The 15,925-nt window shown below is 45.7% G+C and overlaps 1 protein-coding gene across 1 annotated transcript in view; it reads right to left on the bottom strand.

The window, feature by feature from the left end:
• The window catches only part of UBASH3B (ubiquitin associated and SH3 domain containing B), a 75,004-nt gene extending 70,390 nt beyond the window's left edge, over positions 1–4,614 (bottom strand). The window contains exon 1 of the mRNA XM_058194455.1: positions 4,138–4,614. Coding sequence (XP_058050438.1) covers positions 4,138–4,265 — 128 coding nt within the window. The 5' untranslated portion in view covers positions 4,266–4,614. The remainder of the gene's footprint in view (positions 1–4,137) is intronic.
• Between the last annotated feature and the right edge of the window lie 11,311 nt (positions 4,615–15,925).

Below are 15,925 nucleotides of genomic sequence, written 5' to 3'. Positions count from 1 at the left end.
TCATTCCTATCACCCATCTCATTCCACTTATGACTGTATGACTGCAACTTTGTTGCTTGTATCCTTATGATTTATATTGATATTGATTGTTTCCTGATTGCTTATTTGTACCCTAAGACTATCATTAAGTGTTGTACCTTAGAATTCTTGATGAAGGTATCTTTTCTTTTATGTACACTGAGAGCATATGCATCAAAGACAAATTCCTTGTGTGTCCAATCACACTTGGCCAATAAAAACTTCTATTCTATTCTATTCTATTCTATTCTATTCTATTCTATTCTATTCTATTCTATTCTATTCTATTCTATCCTAATTCAATTCTATTCAATTCTATTCAATTCTATTCTATTCTATTCTATTCTATTCTATTCTATTCTACTCTATTCTACTTTTCCTAATTTCATTCTATTCTATTCTATTCTATTCTATTCTATTCTATTCTATTCTATTCTATTCTATTCTATTCTATTCTATTCTAGTCATTCCAATATCTATTTCTCTTCCCTTCCCTTCCCTTCCCCATATTCTGTTCTGTTCTGTTCTGTTCTGTTCTTTTCTATTCTATTCTATTCTAGTAAGACCACAGCTAGAATACTGGATCCAGTTTTGGTCACCACACTAGAGAAAAGTTGTTGAGACTCTAGAAAGAGTGCAGAGAAGAGCAACCAAGATGATTAGGGGATTGGAGGCTAAAACGTACGACAAACGGTTGCAGGAACTGGGCCTGGCTAGTTTAGTGAAGAGGACCAGAGGAGACATGATAGCAGTCTTCCAATATCTGAGGGGCTGCCACAGAGAGAAGAGGGAGTCAAGCTATTCTCCAAAGCACCTGAAGGCCAGAGAAGGAATAATGAATCGAAACTGAACAAGGAAAGATTCAACCTAGAAGTACAGATAAATTTTCCGATAGTGAGAACAATCAACCCATGGGGACAGAAGTTGTGGGAGCTTCATCCCTGGAGGCTTTCAAGAAGAGTCTGGACTGCCATCTGTCAGAAATGGTGTAGGGTCTCCTGCATGGGCAGGGAGGAGTTGGACTAGATGACCTCCAAGGTCCCTTCCAACTCTGTTAATCAGTTAAGTCAAAACCACCAAATGGGGGAGGGGGGGGAAACCCTCAAGCTTTTGAAATTTCCAAATATTCATCAGACAGCGTGAAAATGGAAGGAGTTGATCACCATCGCTGGATGAAACATAGAAACAGACAGCATGCATTTATTTCTGTCTGCTTCGTTTTTCTTTTTTTTCCTGATTCCATTAGAGCTCTTGATTTTGAGATGATGACTCGGCAGACTTTGTGACCAACGCATATCCGCAGCTTCCTTTTTCTTTCGCCACTTCCATCTCGCTTTTTAGACCCTCTCGCCTGATGAAGCAATCTAGGCCCCTTGAAAGCTTACTCAGTTCCATTAATCAGTGGAACGACTTGCCTCCAGAAGTTGCGGGTGCTCCAACAACGGAGGCTTTAAAGAAAAGATTGTACAACCACTTGTCTGAAATGATATAGACTAGACGCAGAGGTCTCTCTAACCTTGTCAACTTTAAGACTTGTGGACTTCAATTCCCAGAATTCCTCAGCCAGCGAAGCTCTAGGAGTTGAAGTCCATAAGTCTTAAAGGTGCCAAAGTTGGAGACCCCTGGACTAGAGTTCCCTGCCTCAGCAGTGGGTTGGACTAGCAGACCTCCAAGGTCCCTTCCAGTCCTGTTATTCTGATAAAGAGAAGGAGTAGAAGTGATACGATAGCAGCCTTCCAATATCTCAGCAGCTGCCACAAAGAAGAGGGAGGTCAACCTATTCTCCAAAGCACCTGAGGGCAGGACAAGAAGCAATGGGTGGAAACTAATCAAGGAGAGAAGCAACCTAGAACTAAGGAGAAATTTCCTAACAGTTAGAACAATTAACCAGTGGAACAGCTTGCCTCCAGAAATTGAGGGTGTTCCAACACTGGAAGTTTTAAAGACGATATTGGATAACCATTTGTCTGAAGTGGTCTAGGGTTTCCTGCCTAAGCAGGGGGTTGGACTAGAAGACCTCCAAGGTCCCTTCCAAGTCTGTTATTTTGCTTCTTGTGACTTTCAAGTCGATGGGATCTAGCTGTCACCTCCCTTGTCTCAACAATTCTCACAGACAGGCATGGCGGCCAAGAGGAATGTCTTCCTTAACCTCATAATTTCGAAATTATGAACATAATTATGTTCATAATTTTATGGGGGGGGGCAGGAAAATTTAATCTCAGAGGGAGAGGGACGGTTAGAAAATACGAAATATAAATTAAAAAAATTAAATAAAATTTGCTTGAACTTGTTGCAAAGGCTGGGAGTCACTTCTTTAAATATTCTGTTTTTTTCCTATTTCTAGTTTTACTTTTTCTCTTTACTTTTCTTTTCTTTTTTTTTTGCACTTGGGATTTCTTTTCTCTCTTTCCCTTTCTTCCTTCCTTCCTTCCTTCCTTCCTTCCTTCTTTTTCCTTCCTTCCTTCCTTCCTTCCTTCCTTCCTTCCTTCCTTCCTTCCTTCCTTTCTTTCTGCACTTTGGATTCTGTTTCTTTCTGCTTTCTTTTTCCTTTTGTTTTGTGCTATTTCGGGGCAATGTTCAAACCATTAACAAAAAGCGTTTTGAACAAAACCCTAAGTGACACTCTTCATATGTCACTACAATCCAGCCGTAACTGAAATAGAGGGAATGGCCTTGTTTTGGACGCGATCGCTTTCAGTTCTACCACCTGCATCGGTCAACCAAGATGTTGTTGCTGCTGTTTTAATTTTATGCTCCAGTGCCTTCAATGGCACCTGGCCCAGGTCGATTAATGGGCGATGTTTCCTGGATAAAGAGTGAATGAGGCCAAAGGTTAGCATTTAAATTCTTCTGAAAGATAATTTAAAATGGCCTAACCGGTTTTTCTCCTTATAATCGACAAGACTCTCCCTTGACATTTGACTGGCTAATATATTTCTTGGGCTGACCCAAGAAATATATTTTTTGGGCTGACCCAAGAAATATATTTCTTGGGCTAGAAAGAAGGAGAGGGAAAAAAACAGGCCTGCCAAGCCAAAAAAAAAAAAATCTCCATCAAGGCCAGCAAGCCTGAAATGTTGTGGAAGCCAGGTTTCCAAACCCTGCTGGCCTTCAGATGTGCCCGGGACTACGTTTCCCAGCATTCCTCTGCAGCCTCACCAACCCACCCTGGCTGCTTGGGCAGGCTGGGAAGTCGAGTTCCAACACACAGCTGGAGGGCACCGGCTGGAAAAGCTGGCGTAGGAGGGAGGCGATGCCCAGCGAAGGGGAGGAGAGGACGGAGAAAACGCTCGTCCCAGCCTCTCCTCGCAGGGGAGACCCTGCCAATTTCCCCAAAGGGGAGGCGACCGACCCTTGCAGAGGGGTACCAGAAGCCAAGGATGCTCTGGCGTCCTGGACCACAACAACCTTCATCACTCCCATCCTCGGGGGGGGGGAGGGGGGATGGGAGGGGGGGGGGAAAGCAACCCAGCTTCAATTCCAGCTGCGGACTCAGTCCTGGCTTATTACGGGCCGCTCGGGGCTGCGATGGAAGGGCAAAGGAGACAAGGACCCGAAATGAAAAGCCAGAGGAGAAAGCGGCCAGGCGCTGATGCTGGGAGCAACGCGCTGGCCTCGCGTCGCCTGGCTCGCTCTCTCCGACCACCCTGAAAGCAGCTGCTGGGTGCCGCCGGCCGAGGCGTCGCTTGGGCCTCTGCGCTCGAAGGTGCAACAAGAGCGCAGTTCGTCCATCCGTCTGTCCATCCATCCCAACCCAACCCATCTCCAGCCAAAGCACGGCTCCCTTGGAAAAAAAACAACCCGGCCGGGCTAAAGGATGCTCGGCAAACCACAGAACTCCACCGATCCAGCCTGGAGAAGCAGCGTCTCTTTGCCCCGCTGTCCGACAGACAAGGCAGGAAGAGAGAGAGAGAGAGAGAGAGAGAGCATAGCCCCGGGCACGGCTGGAGAAGAAGGCGAGAAGCCGGGATGCGCACGCTTTGCTTTGGCACGCGGGCGAAGCGCGCCGGCCAGCCCAGCTTCGGGGGAGGAGGCAAAGCTGCGACCCCCCCTCTTCCCCTCTAGCCCCCCCCCCCAAAAGCAGATCCCTTCCTCCCCTTTATCCCGGGCCTAACTCACGCTCGAGCTTTAGGGAAACCCATGGAAAGCAGGATCTCCAGCGATGAGCCGCGCTTGATGGTCCCCGCCCGGCTCTGCCGGCTCCTCCACGGGGCCACTTGGCTGTACAAGTCCTCCTTGGCAGCCATGGCGAGCGGTGGCAGGAGGGGACGGCTGCCCGGCTGGCGTTCACCCGACCATCACGCCCACCCACCCCCACCCACCCACAAGCCGGACCAAAGCAACGGGGACCCGCTCCCTCGTTTGACTCGCAGCTTCGGAGCGCGCCCTGCCAAAGGGACGGCGTTGGCCCGGCTGGCTTGCTGCAAAAGCCACCACGGGTGGTTGGGTGGGTGGGTGGATGGATGGATGATGCGCGCCCGGCCAGGCCAGAGGATTGCGCAGCTACTGTTGCAAGCGGCAGCTTCCTGGGTAGATGGCGAAGGGAGCTGCCTTCCTCCCCTTCCTCCTCCTCCTGGCTCTGCCTCCGCCAAGGTGGTGCCGGCAGCTGTTGCCGCCCAGCGCCCTTGCCTCTTCCCCTCCCTCCCCTCCCTCGCCCCGCCCGGATGCTCAGGTCCCGAGCCGACCAATCCACGAGCCTCCTCCTCCTCCCCCCCCCTCCTCCTCTCTCGGGGAGCTCCCTCGTCCTTTGTTTCCCCGCCTCCTCCAACTCCCCCCTCCCGTTTGGCCACCGGGAATTTCTGAATGGATCAAAGGCGGGCGCGTCAAAGCCGGCGGGCCCGACTCCGCTACTCCATTTCCGCCCTGTTTTGGCTTCCCTCTGCACGCATTTCTCCCCCACCTCCCACTCAGCTACCCACCCACCCCGCAATATTTCAAAAGAGGCAAAACTCAAGCCCCGGTTCCTACCCGCGCGGGTTATGCAAGGATCTGGTGGGGATCGCCTTTGAGGATCCTTGGATTCCCGTAGGCTGCATTTGGGTGACCCGAGACTTAGAAATCAAGTTTGGGATTTGTGCCAGGAGGAGAGAATATTTCTAGCTCAAGCTTGAACTGTGTGATCTTTGGAGGTTCTCTGAGCTGGCTGGTTTTCTTGCAGATGTTTCGTGACCCATCATTGATGATGGGTCACGAAACATCGGCCAACTTCAACCAAAAACTGTCTACTATTCAATTCTATTCAATACTATTCAACCAAAAACTGTCTACTGTTGACCTCACCCCATTCCTAAGAGGTCTGTAAGGGGCGTGCATAAGACCACAAGTGTGCCTACCGTTCCTGTCCTATTGTTTCCTTTCATTATATCCATTTAATATAGTTATTACATACTCATGATGTCAACCAAGTTGGGTATTGGAACCTTTTTTTATTTTTATTTTTTTTATTATTTTTTAATTTCATTTTGTCACAACAGTATATACAATCATCAACATAAACAATAACCCATCATGAGAGAAAATATATATATATAGGTAAAAGTATGCAACAACTATGTTAATTTGATATAATGAAGGGAACAATAGGACAGGAACGGTAGGCACTTTTGTGCTCTTATGCACGCCCCTTAGTCCTCTTAGGAATGGGGTGAGGTCAATAGTAAACAGTTTTTGGTTGAAGATTTTGGGGTTTTGAGTAGAGACTATAGAGTCAGGTAGTGAGTTCCAAGCGTTAACAACTCTGTTACAGAAGTCATATTTTCTGCAATCAAGTCTGAAGCGGTTGACATTAAGTTTGAATCTATTGTTTGCTCTTGTATTGTTGTGATTGAAGCTGAAGTAGTCTTTGACAGGAAGGATATTACAATAGATGATTCTGTGTGTTAAACGCAGGTCATGTCGAAGTCGGCGGAGTTCTAAGTTTTTGAGTCCCAGGATTTCTAGCCTGGTGGTATAAGGTATTTTGTTGTTTTCGGAGGAGCGAAGAACTCTTCTAGTAAAATATTTCTGGATGTGTTCGATAGTATTAATGTCAGAGATGTGGTATGGGTTCCAGACAGGTGAGCTGTATTCAAGAATAGGTCTGGCAAATGTTTTGTATGCTCTGGTTAGTAGTGTAGAGTTTTTGGAAAAGAAGCTACGTAAAATTAACCACCAAGCTCAGAAAGCATAATCAATTCTCCTTGGATTTGTTCGTAGACCATGGGTCCCCAACCTTTCGGACCTCAGGGACCACTAAGTTCATAATTTTAAATCCTGCCCACCACTAATATGATCTGCCTAATGGCCTGCTGGGTGGGTGTGGCTAGGTGGTCATGTGACTGGGTGGGCATAGCCAACTCTTTACCTCCCCACCCGGGCTCCTTAGGGCCCCAACAAGAAGCAGTTGCTGGAGCTAAGCAGCCACTACGAGAAAGAGTTGGCAAAACAGCTCAGTTCAAATTGGATCTGAGGCTCAACAGAAGCACCTCACTGAGGACTAGGAGCATCGGCTTTCCAAGCAGAGGGAAGACCTGCGGGAGTGCAACGCCAGGTACCGGCACCTGGAGGCTCAGCGGGCTGAGATGGCCAGCCAGTTCCAGGCCATGATGCAGTCCCACTGGAACAAGGCCCTCCGGCTCTTGGCCACCAGCTGCACTTCCCTCCAGCCTTTGCCCCACACCAGGAGACTGAAGCAGACTCCAAGTCGGAATTTCTGCGCCCCTCCAACCCACAGAAAAAGACCCCGAGGGGGGAGGCTCTCTGCAGCAACACAAACGTTCACTGCACGTATCCGTCCCAGCCAGGCCTTTTGTTTGAGCACCCCTCCATTTAGTGCAATAGTAAAAATGCAAATAATTTTTCTGCGGACCACCACCAAAATTTTCTCGCAGACCACCAGTGTTCCACGGACCATCGGTTGGTGGCCCCTGTCCTAGACTTCAACACCCCTGCCTGTCCCACCCTGCTTTGCCCGACATGCTTCTCCAAACAAGGGGGAAAGTATCAGACAAAACAACAGGGGGAAACGGTGAATTTAAGAGAGACAGTCTTGGAATGAAATTTGATCTGTGTTGACTTGAATGTGTGCAGTTTTCTTGGCACGGCTATGCTGCCGAGCGGGTTTGTCCTTGCCTCCCTCCCTCCCCCGTATGTGTCTGTACCCAATTTACTTTACAGCGCTAGAATTCCCAGGTGGTCCCATCCAAACACCAACTAAAATTGTGTCCTCTTGAATCCGGCTGTCCCCCACCCCCGTGATCAAAAGTTAACCCATCTCAGTTGAGCCCAGCGGACTTGAGCTGTACCGTCAACCCACATGGTTGGACGGTACGCTTCAAAATCCAGGAGTTTGGGACTAACCATGGTCCAGTTTACTCTGTATAAGAGGGCCTTGCAAACTACGGCTAAGCAAACTACCATCACTCAACCTGTCAAGCCAGGCCAAAGATACTTTTCTCTCTCTCTCTCTCTCTCTCTCTCTCTTTTTTTAATTGAAAATTTAATTTTTTTAATTTATTTTTTAATTGCATTTATATCCCGTCCTTCTCCGAAGACTCAGGGCAGCTTACACTATGTTAGCAATAGTCTTCATCCTATTTGTATATTTATATGCAAAGTCAACATATTGCCCCCAACAATCTGGGTCCTCATTTTACCTACCTTATAAAGGATGGAAGGCTGAGTCAACCTTGGGCCTTGGTGGGACTTGAACCTGCAGTAATTGCAAGCAGCTGTGTTAATAACAGACTGCATTAGTCTGTTGAGCCACCAGAGGCCCTATTGGTTTTAAAAATAAACAAAAACAATAGACATTGTTCCACGTGTCTGGTTGCTAACATTTATGTCAAGTTCAAGTTACTATATCATATATTCCTCAGTCTATATACAAATTTACATATCTCCTAATTCCTTATACATCACATATATACTATATTACTACTACCCCTACAAGTATGTACATATTTAATAAGCCTATTATACCCTCACAAATACAATATACATTGATATATATTGGGGATATTTACGGGACCGCCTACTGCCACCATTAGCCTCTCACCGACCAGTGCGCTCTCACAGAGAGGGCCTCCTCCGGATACCGTCAGCTAAACAATGTCGGCTGTCGACCTCTAGGGGGAGGGCCTTCTCTGTGGGGGCCCCTACCCTCTGGAATGAGCTCCCTCTGGGGCTTCGTCAACTCCCCGATCTCAAGTCCTTCCGCCGCGAGCTGAAGACGTTGCTGTTTCGAAGAGCAGGACTAGCCTGAATGTAGTTTTAAATTGGATTTTAAAAAAAGGGGGATTTAAATGAGGTTTTAAATTTGTATTTAAAAGTTAGAGCATCAATTGAATTTAACTATCTATTCTTTAGCTGTTTTTTATCTATTATATGTTTTCTGTTGTTTTTTGTCTGTGAACCGCCCTGAGTCTTTCGGGAGATGGGCGGTATACAAATATAATAAATAATAATAATAATAAATAATAATATATATTTCCAGACATTCCTTATCTCTTGTTTATGGCATTCTTTCTCCGATCAAGGCCGTCGTAGAATTTAATCCAGACTTCATCGTATCTTGATTCGTTTTTGTCTTTGAGTTCTAAAGTAAGTCTCTCCATCTCCGCACAGTTGTAGATTTTGTTTATTACTTCTTCTGAAGGTATTTCTTTACGCTTCCATCTTTGAGCAAATGCTAATCTTGCCACGGTTAATATATGCAATGTTAAGTAGGTAACATTTTTATCGTATTTGCCATCCATCATGCCCCATAAGAAAAATTCTGGTTTGACCTCTGTTTTGATCGTTAACATCTCTTCTATCCAGCTTGTTATTTTTTTTTATTTCATTTTGTCGCAACAGTATATACAATCATCAACATAAACAATAACCCATCATGAGAGAAAAAAAGTATATATAAATAAAAGTATAAGTAAAAGTATGCATATAATACTATAATGAAGGGCACAATAGGACAGGAACGGTAGGCACTTTTGTGCTCTTATGCACGCCCCTTATAGTCCTCTTAGGAATGGGGTGAGGCCAAAAGTAGACAATTTTTGGTTGAAGATTTTGGGGTTTTGAATAGAGACTATAGAGTCAGGTAGTGAGTTCCAAGCGTTAACAACTCTGTTACAGAAGTCATATTTTCTGCAATCAAGTTTGAAGCGGTTGACATTAAGTTTGAATCTATTGTTTGCTCTTGTATTGTTGCGATTGAAGCTGAAGTAGTCTTTTACAGGAAGGATATTACAATAGATGATTCTGTGTGTTAAACACAGATCTTGTCGGAGTCGGCGGAGTTTTGCTACTTTTCTCAATGGAGGAGGCCAAGGGCAATATTTCTATTCTAACCTGAACGTTCCTTCAACCAGGGGTCGGCAACCTTAAACACAAAGGTCCTAATCGGAAGCGCCCCCCCCATTCATTCAATTCTGGAGTCAACCGGAAGTCCGGTTCCCCCACCATAGAGTCTCCTCCTAGCACGACCTCCTTTTTCCTCTACCTGTCCTAGCCGAAAGCCCGATCAATTGTGGAGCCAACCGGTTGTCTTTTGAAAAAGCATCTTTTGGGGTCCTGCCTTCACCTTAGAAAATAAGTCATGTCACCCTTTCAGACCTGTGCCCAAATTTGGCAATGTTTTTTTTTTTTTTTTTTAAATAAGGGGAATGAAAACTCAACGGCTGACCCACTGATGGGTTTACCCTGAGGTGGGCTGCTGGGGTTTTGCAGGGGTTCGGGAGAATCTCTAGCTAAGATTCTGTGCAATTCAGTGAACCCCCAAATCCCACTCCTGGCTGGCCCCGCCCATCCTGCCCCGCCCCTGCCAGGAGTCCCCACACGGCCCATTTTGGATGCAGGTAAGTGCAGGGCACGCAGGGAGACTCAGGGAGGGCGAAAAACAGGCCTACCGGAAGGCAGGAAACAGGTCCATTTCTGGCCTCCGGAGCCTGGGGAGGCCGTTTTTTGCCCTCCCAGAGGCTCAAAGAAAGCCTCCGGAGCCCAGGGAGGGCAAAAAGACCCCCATGTCCTGCCGTGGTGCAGGAGTCCGACTAGGCCACGCCCACCATGGCCACGCCCACTCAGCAAATGGGCAGAGAACCCCTTGCTAAAATTTATGAAGCCCATCCCCAGGGTTTACCTATTGCAATTTTTTTACTCCTGGAAGAAGAAGTACCTGCAGGGAAAGAGATAAACTAGGTAACTTGCTACAGGCTTACCTGTTCCGTGCACGGCATGGATCACATCTGGGTTATCTGAACTCAAAACTTCAAGGGAGTTTTTAAATACACAGGCTGAGAAATGGGATCCTGCCATTCGACAAAGAGACCCAAAGACCACATTCCTGGAAGTGCTTAGACATCTGTTTCTTCAGTGGTTGCATGTTGAGGCCAACCTACTTCCATGTGTCTTCACGGCCTCTAATACTTTGAATTAAAGTTACCCAAACTGTTGGAAAATGCCCTTTGGATGGATGAGAAGTTGGAGACAAACCCATCCTTGTTCAGTAGTTGTGGCCTGGGAAATGTCATAGAAAACGGTCTGTCTGTGGTAGATAGGTAGATAGGTAAGTAGGGAGGGAGGGAAGGAAGGAAGGAAGGAGGGAAGGAAGGAAGGAAGGAAGGAAGGAAGGAAGGAAGGAAGGAGAGGAAGGGGGGAATGAAGAAAGAAAGGAGAGGGAGGGAAGGAAGGAAGGAAGGAAGGAAGAAGGGTAGAAAGAAAGAAAGAAAGAAAGAAGAAAGAAAGAAGAGAGGAAAGAAGGAAAAAGGAAAAGGACAGAAAGAAAGAAGAGGGAGGGAGGAAGGAAGGAAGGAGGGAGGAGGGAGGAAGGAAGGAAGGAGGGAAGGAAGGAAGGAAGGAAGAAAGGAGGAACAAAGAGAGGGAGGGAGGGAGGGAGGAGGGAGGAAGGAAGGAAGAAAGAAGAGAGGAGGGAAGGAGGGAAGGAAGGAAGGAAGGAAGAAGGGTAGAAAGAAAGAAAGAAAGAAAGAAGAGAGAGGAAAGAAGGAAAAAAGAAAAAGGACAGAAAGAAAGAAGAGGGAGAGAAGGAGGGAGGAAGGAAGGGAGGGAGGGAGGAGAGGGAGGGAGGGAAGGAAGGAAGGAAGGAAGGAAGGCGGGAAGGAAGGAAGGAAGGAAGGAAGAAAGGAGGGAACAAAGAGAGGGAGGGAGGGAGGGAGGGAAGGAAGGAAGGAAGGAAGGAAGGAAGGAAGGAAGGAAGGAAGGAAGGAGAGGGAATTCTCCGAACTACTCAAAATTTCCGCTACCGTTTCTCCAGAACTGGTCAGAACCTGCTGAAACGCATCTCTGGTCTCCAACCTTGGCAACTTTAAGCCTGGCGGACTTCAACTGCCAGAATTCCCCAGCCAGCTTTGCTTTGCTGGGGAATTCTGGGAGTTGAAGTTCGCCAGCCTTAAAGTTGCCAAGGTCGGAGACCCCTGGAACAGAATGTAAAATATCTGCTTTCTCCAAAGATCCTGGAGCTCCCTCTGGTGGCTGATTGAAGCACTTTCCAGGCCTTTTCCTGAAAGTTCTGCTAATGTGCAAGTCATTCATTCATTTATTTATTTTTATTTTGTCACAACAATATATGTAGGTATCATACAAAAAGATTATATAGTAAATAAACACATATATGGGTAAATATTCAGTGGCTTTCCAATCTATCACGACTGCCATTATAGCATGACCCACCCATCGGTACTTCCCTCCGTCTGTCCGTCCATCCATCCATCTGCTGTAGTTCTAATTCTGCAGTTTATTATAAAAAAGAACCCCCCCCCAAAAAAAAATCACAGTATTTCCAGTATCTTGGTAATGGGGTAATGTTGGAATTAGCCATGGGTGAACAGCTGTGGGACTATTTTATTTTATTTTATTGACATCACTGCCAGTTTAATCAAGGTTATTTTGCATTTCTAAAGAAATACACCAATTGAAACATAATTAACATTCAAAATGCACTGAATTCTCAGTGCGCGCTCTCTCTCTCTCTCCCCCCTCTCTCTTCCTCTCTCCCTCCCTTCTACCCTCTCTCTCTCCCCCCTCTCCCTCCCTCCCTCCCCCCTCTCTTCCCCCCTCTCTCCCTCTCCCTCCCTCCCTCTCTCTTTCTCTCTCTCTCTCTGTGTGCGTGTGTGTACACATGGACATGTGTGTATACACACTTGTGCACTTTTGAGTCAGTGTTGACTCCTGGCAATCTCCTAGACCAGTCTCTGCAGTTTGTGGGGGGCAAGATTTTCAGAAGTGGTTTGCCATTGCCTTCTTCCTAGGGCTGGGAGAAAGTGGCTGGCCCAAGGTCCTCCAGTTAGCTTTGTACCTCAAGTGCGAGTCATTTTTTAAATAAAGGATATGGAAATGCAAACCAAACCCAAAATATATCATCATCATCAGCCATTCAGTCATGTCTGGTCCTGGGCCACTCTTTGAATCAGCATTCTCTATGCCCCTCTTTCTTGCACCGCCTCCATCTGCCATAGTCCTCCTGGTATATATCAGGGGTGAAATGCTACCAGTTCGGACGAACCGGTAGTGATAAAAACTACAAATCGGTAGTAAAAAAAAAGATATCGGTTCATCCAAACCGGTATTTCTGATGATCAGCTGTGCCGCACGGTTTATATTCGCTAGAAAGCAGGAAATCCTGCTTTCTAGCGAAGCTAAATTGTGTGGCACAGCTGTTCCCCTCCCCTCACTATTCTACTTACCTAGGGAAGTCTTCTTTTTCCGCACGAAGCGTGTGTTCGGCGTGTGCTGTGCATGCGTGTGTAGCATGCCTTTGGCGCACGGTGTGCATGCGCAGCCAGCGAACCGGTGTGTGTATGTGTGTGTGTGTGTATATATACACCTTACATGAGCCAAAATATATATACCTTCATGACAATAACATAGAAACTTCCAACAAACCAGGTTTAATGAGAAACAGTTCAAATGTTCTCATCCTATTTGTGAGGAAGAACTGCAGAACCAGGGTACAAGCTGAGACGAACATATTTGTACAAATGAGAATTCAGAATTTCCCCTGGCAAACAGATCGGGACGGATGGACTTCGGGGAATCTCTATCTTCCTCCGTCTTCAAAAAGCAGATCGTTCAATGGTCCCCTTTGATGCATCTCCGCCATATCCGAAGGTTTTGACCCGTGCGTTTGGAGCTGAACCAGCTCAATTTGAAACCGCCAGAAACGACGAAGAAAAAAAACGAGGCATCCGGCTCTCCGGGCCTGCATTAATTACTGGTATCCATGGTGACGGAAGAATTCTTGGAGCCCGGCTCCCAGACCGTCAACACGGAAAACATAAGGCCAGCGTGATAAAAGACCTATTGTGAACGCCAACTTCTTATACCCCCAGTGAAAAAGAAACACGGTGTTTCGGTCACCGCCCGGAGTGCCAACCTCTGATGGAATGAGGGCCGTAACAGTCGTTTCCCCAGGGGAGTTCATGAAAAGGCCTCGTGTTTGGACAATGACATAACTCCTTGCCGGCTGGCTCTGAACTTCGATGGCTTTTCAAAAGCTCCCTGCAAAGGATTCCTGCGTTTCTTACATCCGTTCGCGGCAAGAGTTAGCAGCGTAAAACGAGCAGGTGACATGGGCGCTTTGCTTCTCTTTAGTTTATTTTTTTAAAAAAAAAATTGATTGTCTATTAAATACATTTCTTTAGTGCTTAATAAACGCTGCATTGTCTGGGTATTTATTTTGCTTAACAATACGAATTTACATTCTTACTCTCCACCTCTTTTTTTTCCAACCGTTGGTAAAATAGATTCCACGTTTGATCATATTCTACATTTTCTTTCTGTTTCGTTTTCAATGTCAGTCTATCCATTTCTGCACAATCTAATATCTTCCTGACTACTGTATTTTTCGCACTATAAGACCCACATTTTTGTCTCCCAAAAGGGGGTGAAAGTGCCTGTGCATCTTATAGACTGAATATTGCTGAAGCGCCGCCCACCTGCTGGCTGTTTTTTGGCCTCTGCATGCCATTTTTGGTGGCCTTTTTAAATCCTTTTGCAGGCCTTTTTGTGGCCCATTTTCGGGGCTTTTTTTCAGCCCATTTTTAAGGCTTTTTTGGCCTATTTTCAAGGCTTTTTTCAGCCCGTGTTTGAGACTTTTTTTGGTCAATTTTTTAGAAAACAGCCTTGAAAATGGGCCGAAAAAACCTTGAAAATAGGCCAAAAAAAGCCTCAAAAATGGGCTAAAAAAGTCTTGAAAACAGAAAAAAGCCTTGAAAATGGGCAGAAAAAAGCCTTGAAAATGGGCCAAAAAACCTTGAAAATGGGCTTTAAAAAACCTCAAAAATGGGCCAAAAAGCCTCAAAAATGGGCTAAAAAAAGCCTTGAAAACAGACAGAAAAAAGCCTTGAAAATGGGCAGAAAAAAACCTTGAAAATGGGCCAAAAAACCTTGAAAATGGGCCAAAAAACCTTGAAAATGGGTTTTAAAAAAGCCTCAAAAATGGGCTGAAAAAAGCCTCAGAAATGGGCAGAAAAAAGCCTTGAAAACAGATAAAAGCCTTGAAAATGGGCAGAAAAAAGCCTTGAAAATGGGCCAAAAACCCTTGAAAATGGGCCAAAAAACCTTGAAAATGGGCTTTAAAAAAGCCTCAAAAATGGGCTGAAAAAAACCTTGGAAAATGGGCAGAAAAAAGCCTCGAAAATAGACAGAAAGAAAGCCTTGAAAACAGGCCGAAAAAAGGCTGGAAAAGCCCCCCCCAAAAAGGCCCAAAAATGAGGCGCGCGGAGGCCAAAACCTTTTGTTGTCGTTGTTTATTTCCTCTTCTAAGTTTAGGTGCATCTAATAGTCTGAAAAATAGATAAAATATCTATTTTATAATACATAAGAAAAATACATACAAAATATGAAGAGAAAAATATCTCTTCATCTCGCGGTATATCTTCATTTTTCCAGTATTGTGCGAAGGGAATCCTCGCTTCTGTTAAGGCATGTAATATTAAGTATATACTTTTCTTATCAATTTTTTCCCCGATATTATCCCTAATAAATACAATTCAGGTTTAAAACCTACATTTCCCGATCATCTTTTCTAGCCACCTGTGTATCTTTGCCCACATTTTTTTTTTTTTTTTGCTTTGACGCAAGTCCACCACATAGGATAAAATGTGCCCGGTTTTTGGTTACATTTCCAACATTTGCTAGACATATTTTTAAACGTTTTAACTGCTCTTTAGTTTATTTGAAGGTTTATTAAGAGAAACTCATCTGGGATTTTTTTTTTAAATTAAAAGGAATATCGATATGGCAGGCTGCTTTTGCAAAATGCAGGGGTGTCAAATTTGATTTCATCGAGGGCTGTGTTCGACCTCGGGTGGTGGTGCTGCAGGGGGGCGTGGCCAGGGGGCGTGGCCAGCTCTATGTCACTCATGTCGGCGGCACCTGTGGTGGCCCAAGCGCTTTGCCAGCAAAAATGGGCTCCCGAGCTCCATTTTTGGCTGCAACAGCCTCTTACAACCCTCTGCCAGCAAAAATGGAGCTCAGGAGGGCTGCATGCAGCCTTCCCGAGCTCCATTTTTGTTGGCAAAGGCACTGTGGGCCGGTCCTTCGCTGTTTCCAGGCCGGATCCGGCCCCTGGGCCTTGAATTTGACACCTCTGGTTTAGAGGAAGGTGGTACTGGATTGTTGTGATCCAGGCCCAAGTAGGTAATATTAAATGCAAACAGTTCGAAAACAAACAGACTTTATTAGAACAGCTGAGAATTAACTCATTCTCAGCGTCGTCCAAACTAAATCAACAACAAATTCTTCCTAACACAACTCTTCAGTCTTATCACCAACCTTGGTCAAATTAGGCAAACTGCCAAAGGCTTTTCTTGGCAAAAGTTCAGAAGCAGAAGACGCCGACAAGAAATAAATGCAGCAAGACCAGGAGCAAGGCCATCAACGTTGTTTTCTGACAAAGAGCCCAAGAGCTGTTGCT

This window comes from Ahaetulla prasina, chromosome 9, assembly GCF_028640845.1.
Source record: "Ahaetulla prasina isolate Xishuangbanna chromosome 9, ASM2864084v1, whole genome shotgun sequence".
NCBI classification, from domain to species: domain Eukaryota; kingdom Metazoa; phylum Chordata; class Lepidosauria; order Squamata; family Colubridae; genus Ahaetulla; species Ahaetulla prasina.
Note: the sequence above shows the minus strand (reverse complement) of the source record. Positions and strands in the feature narration are given on the sequence as shown.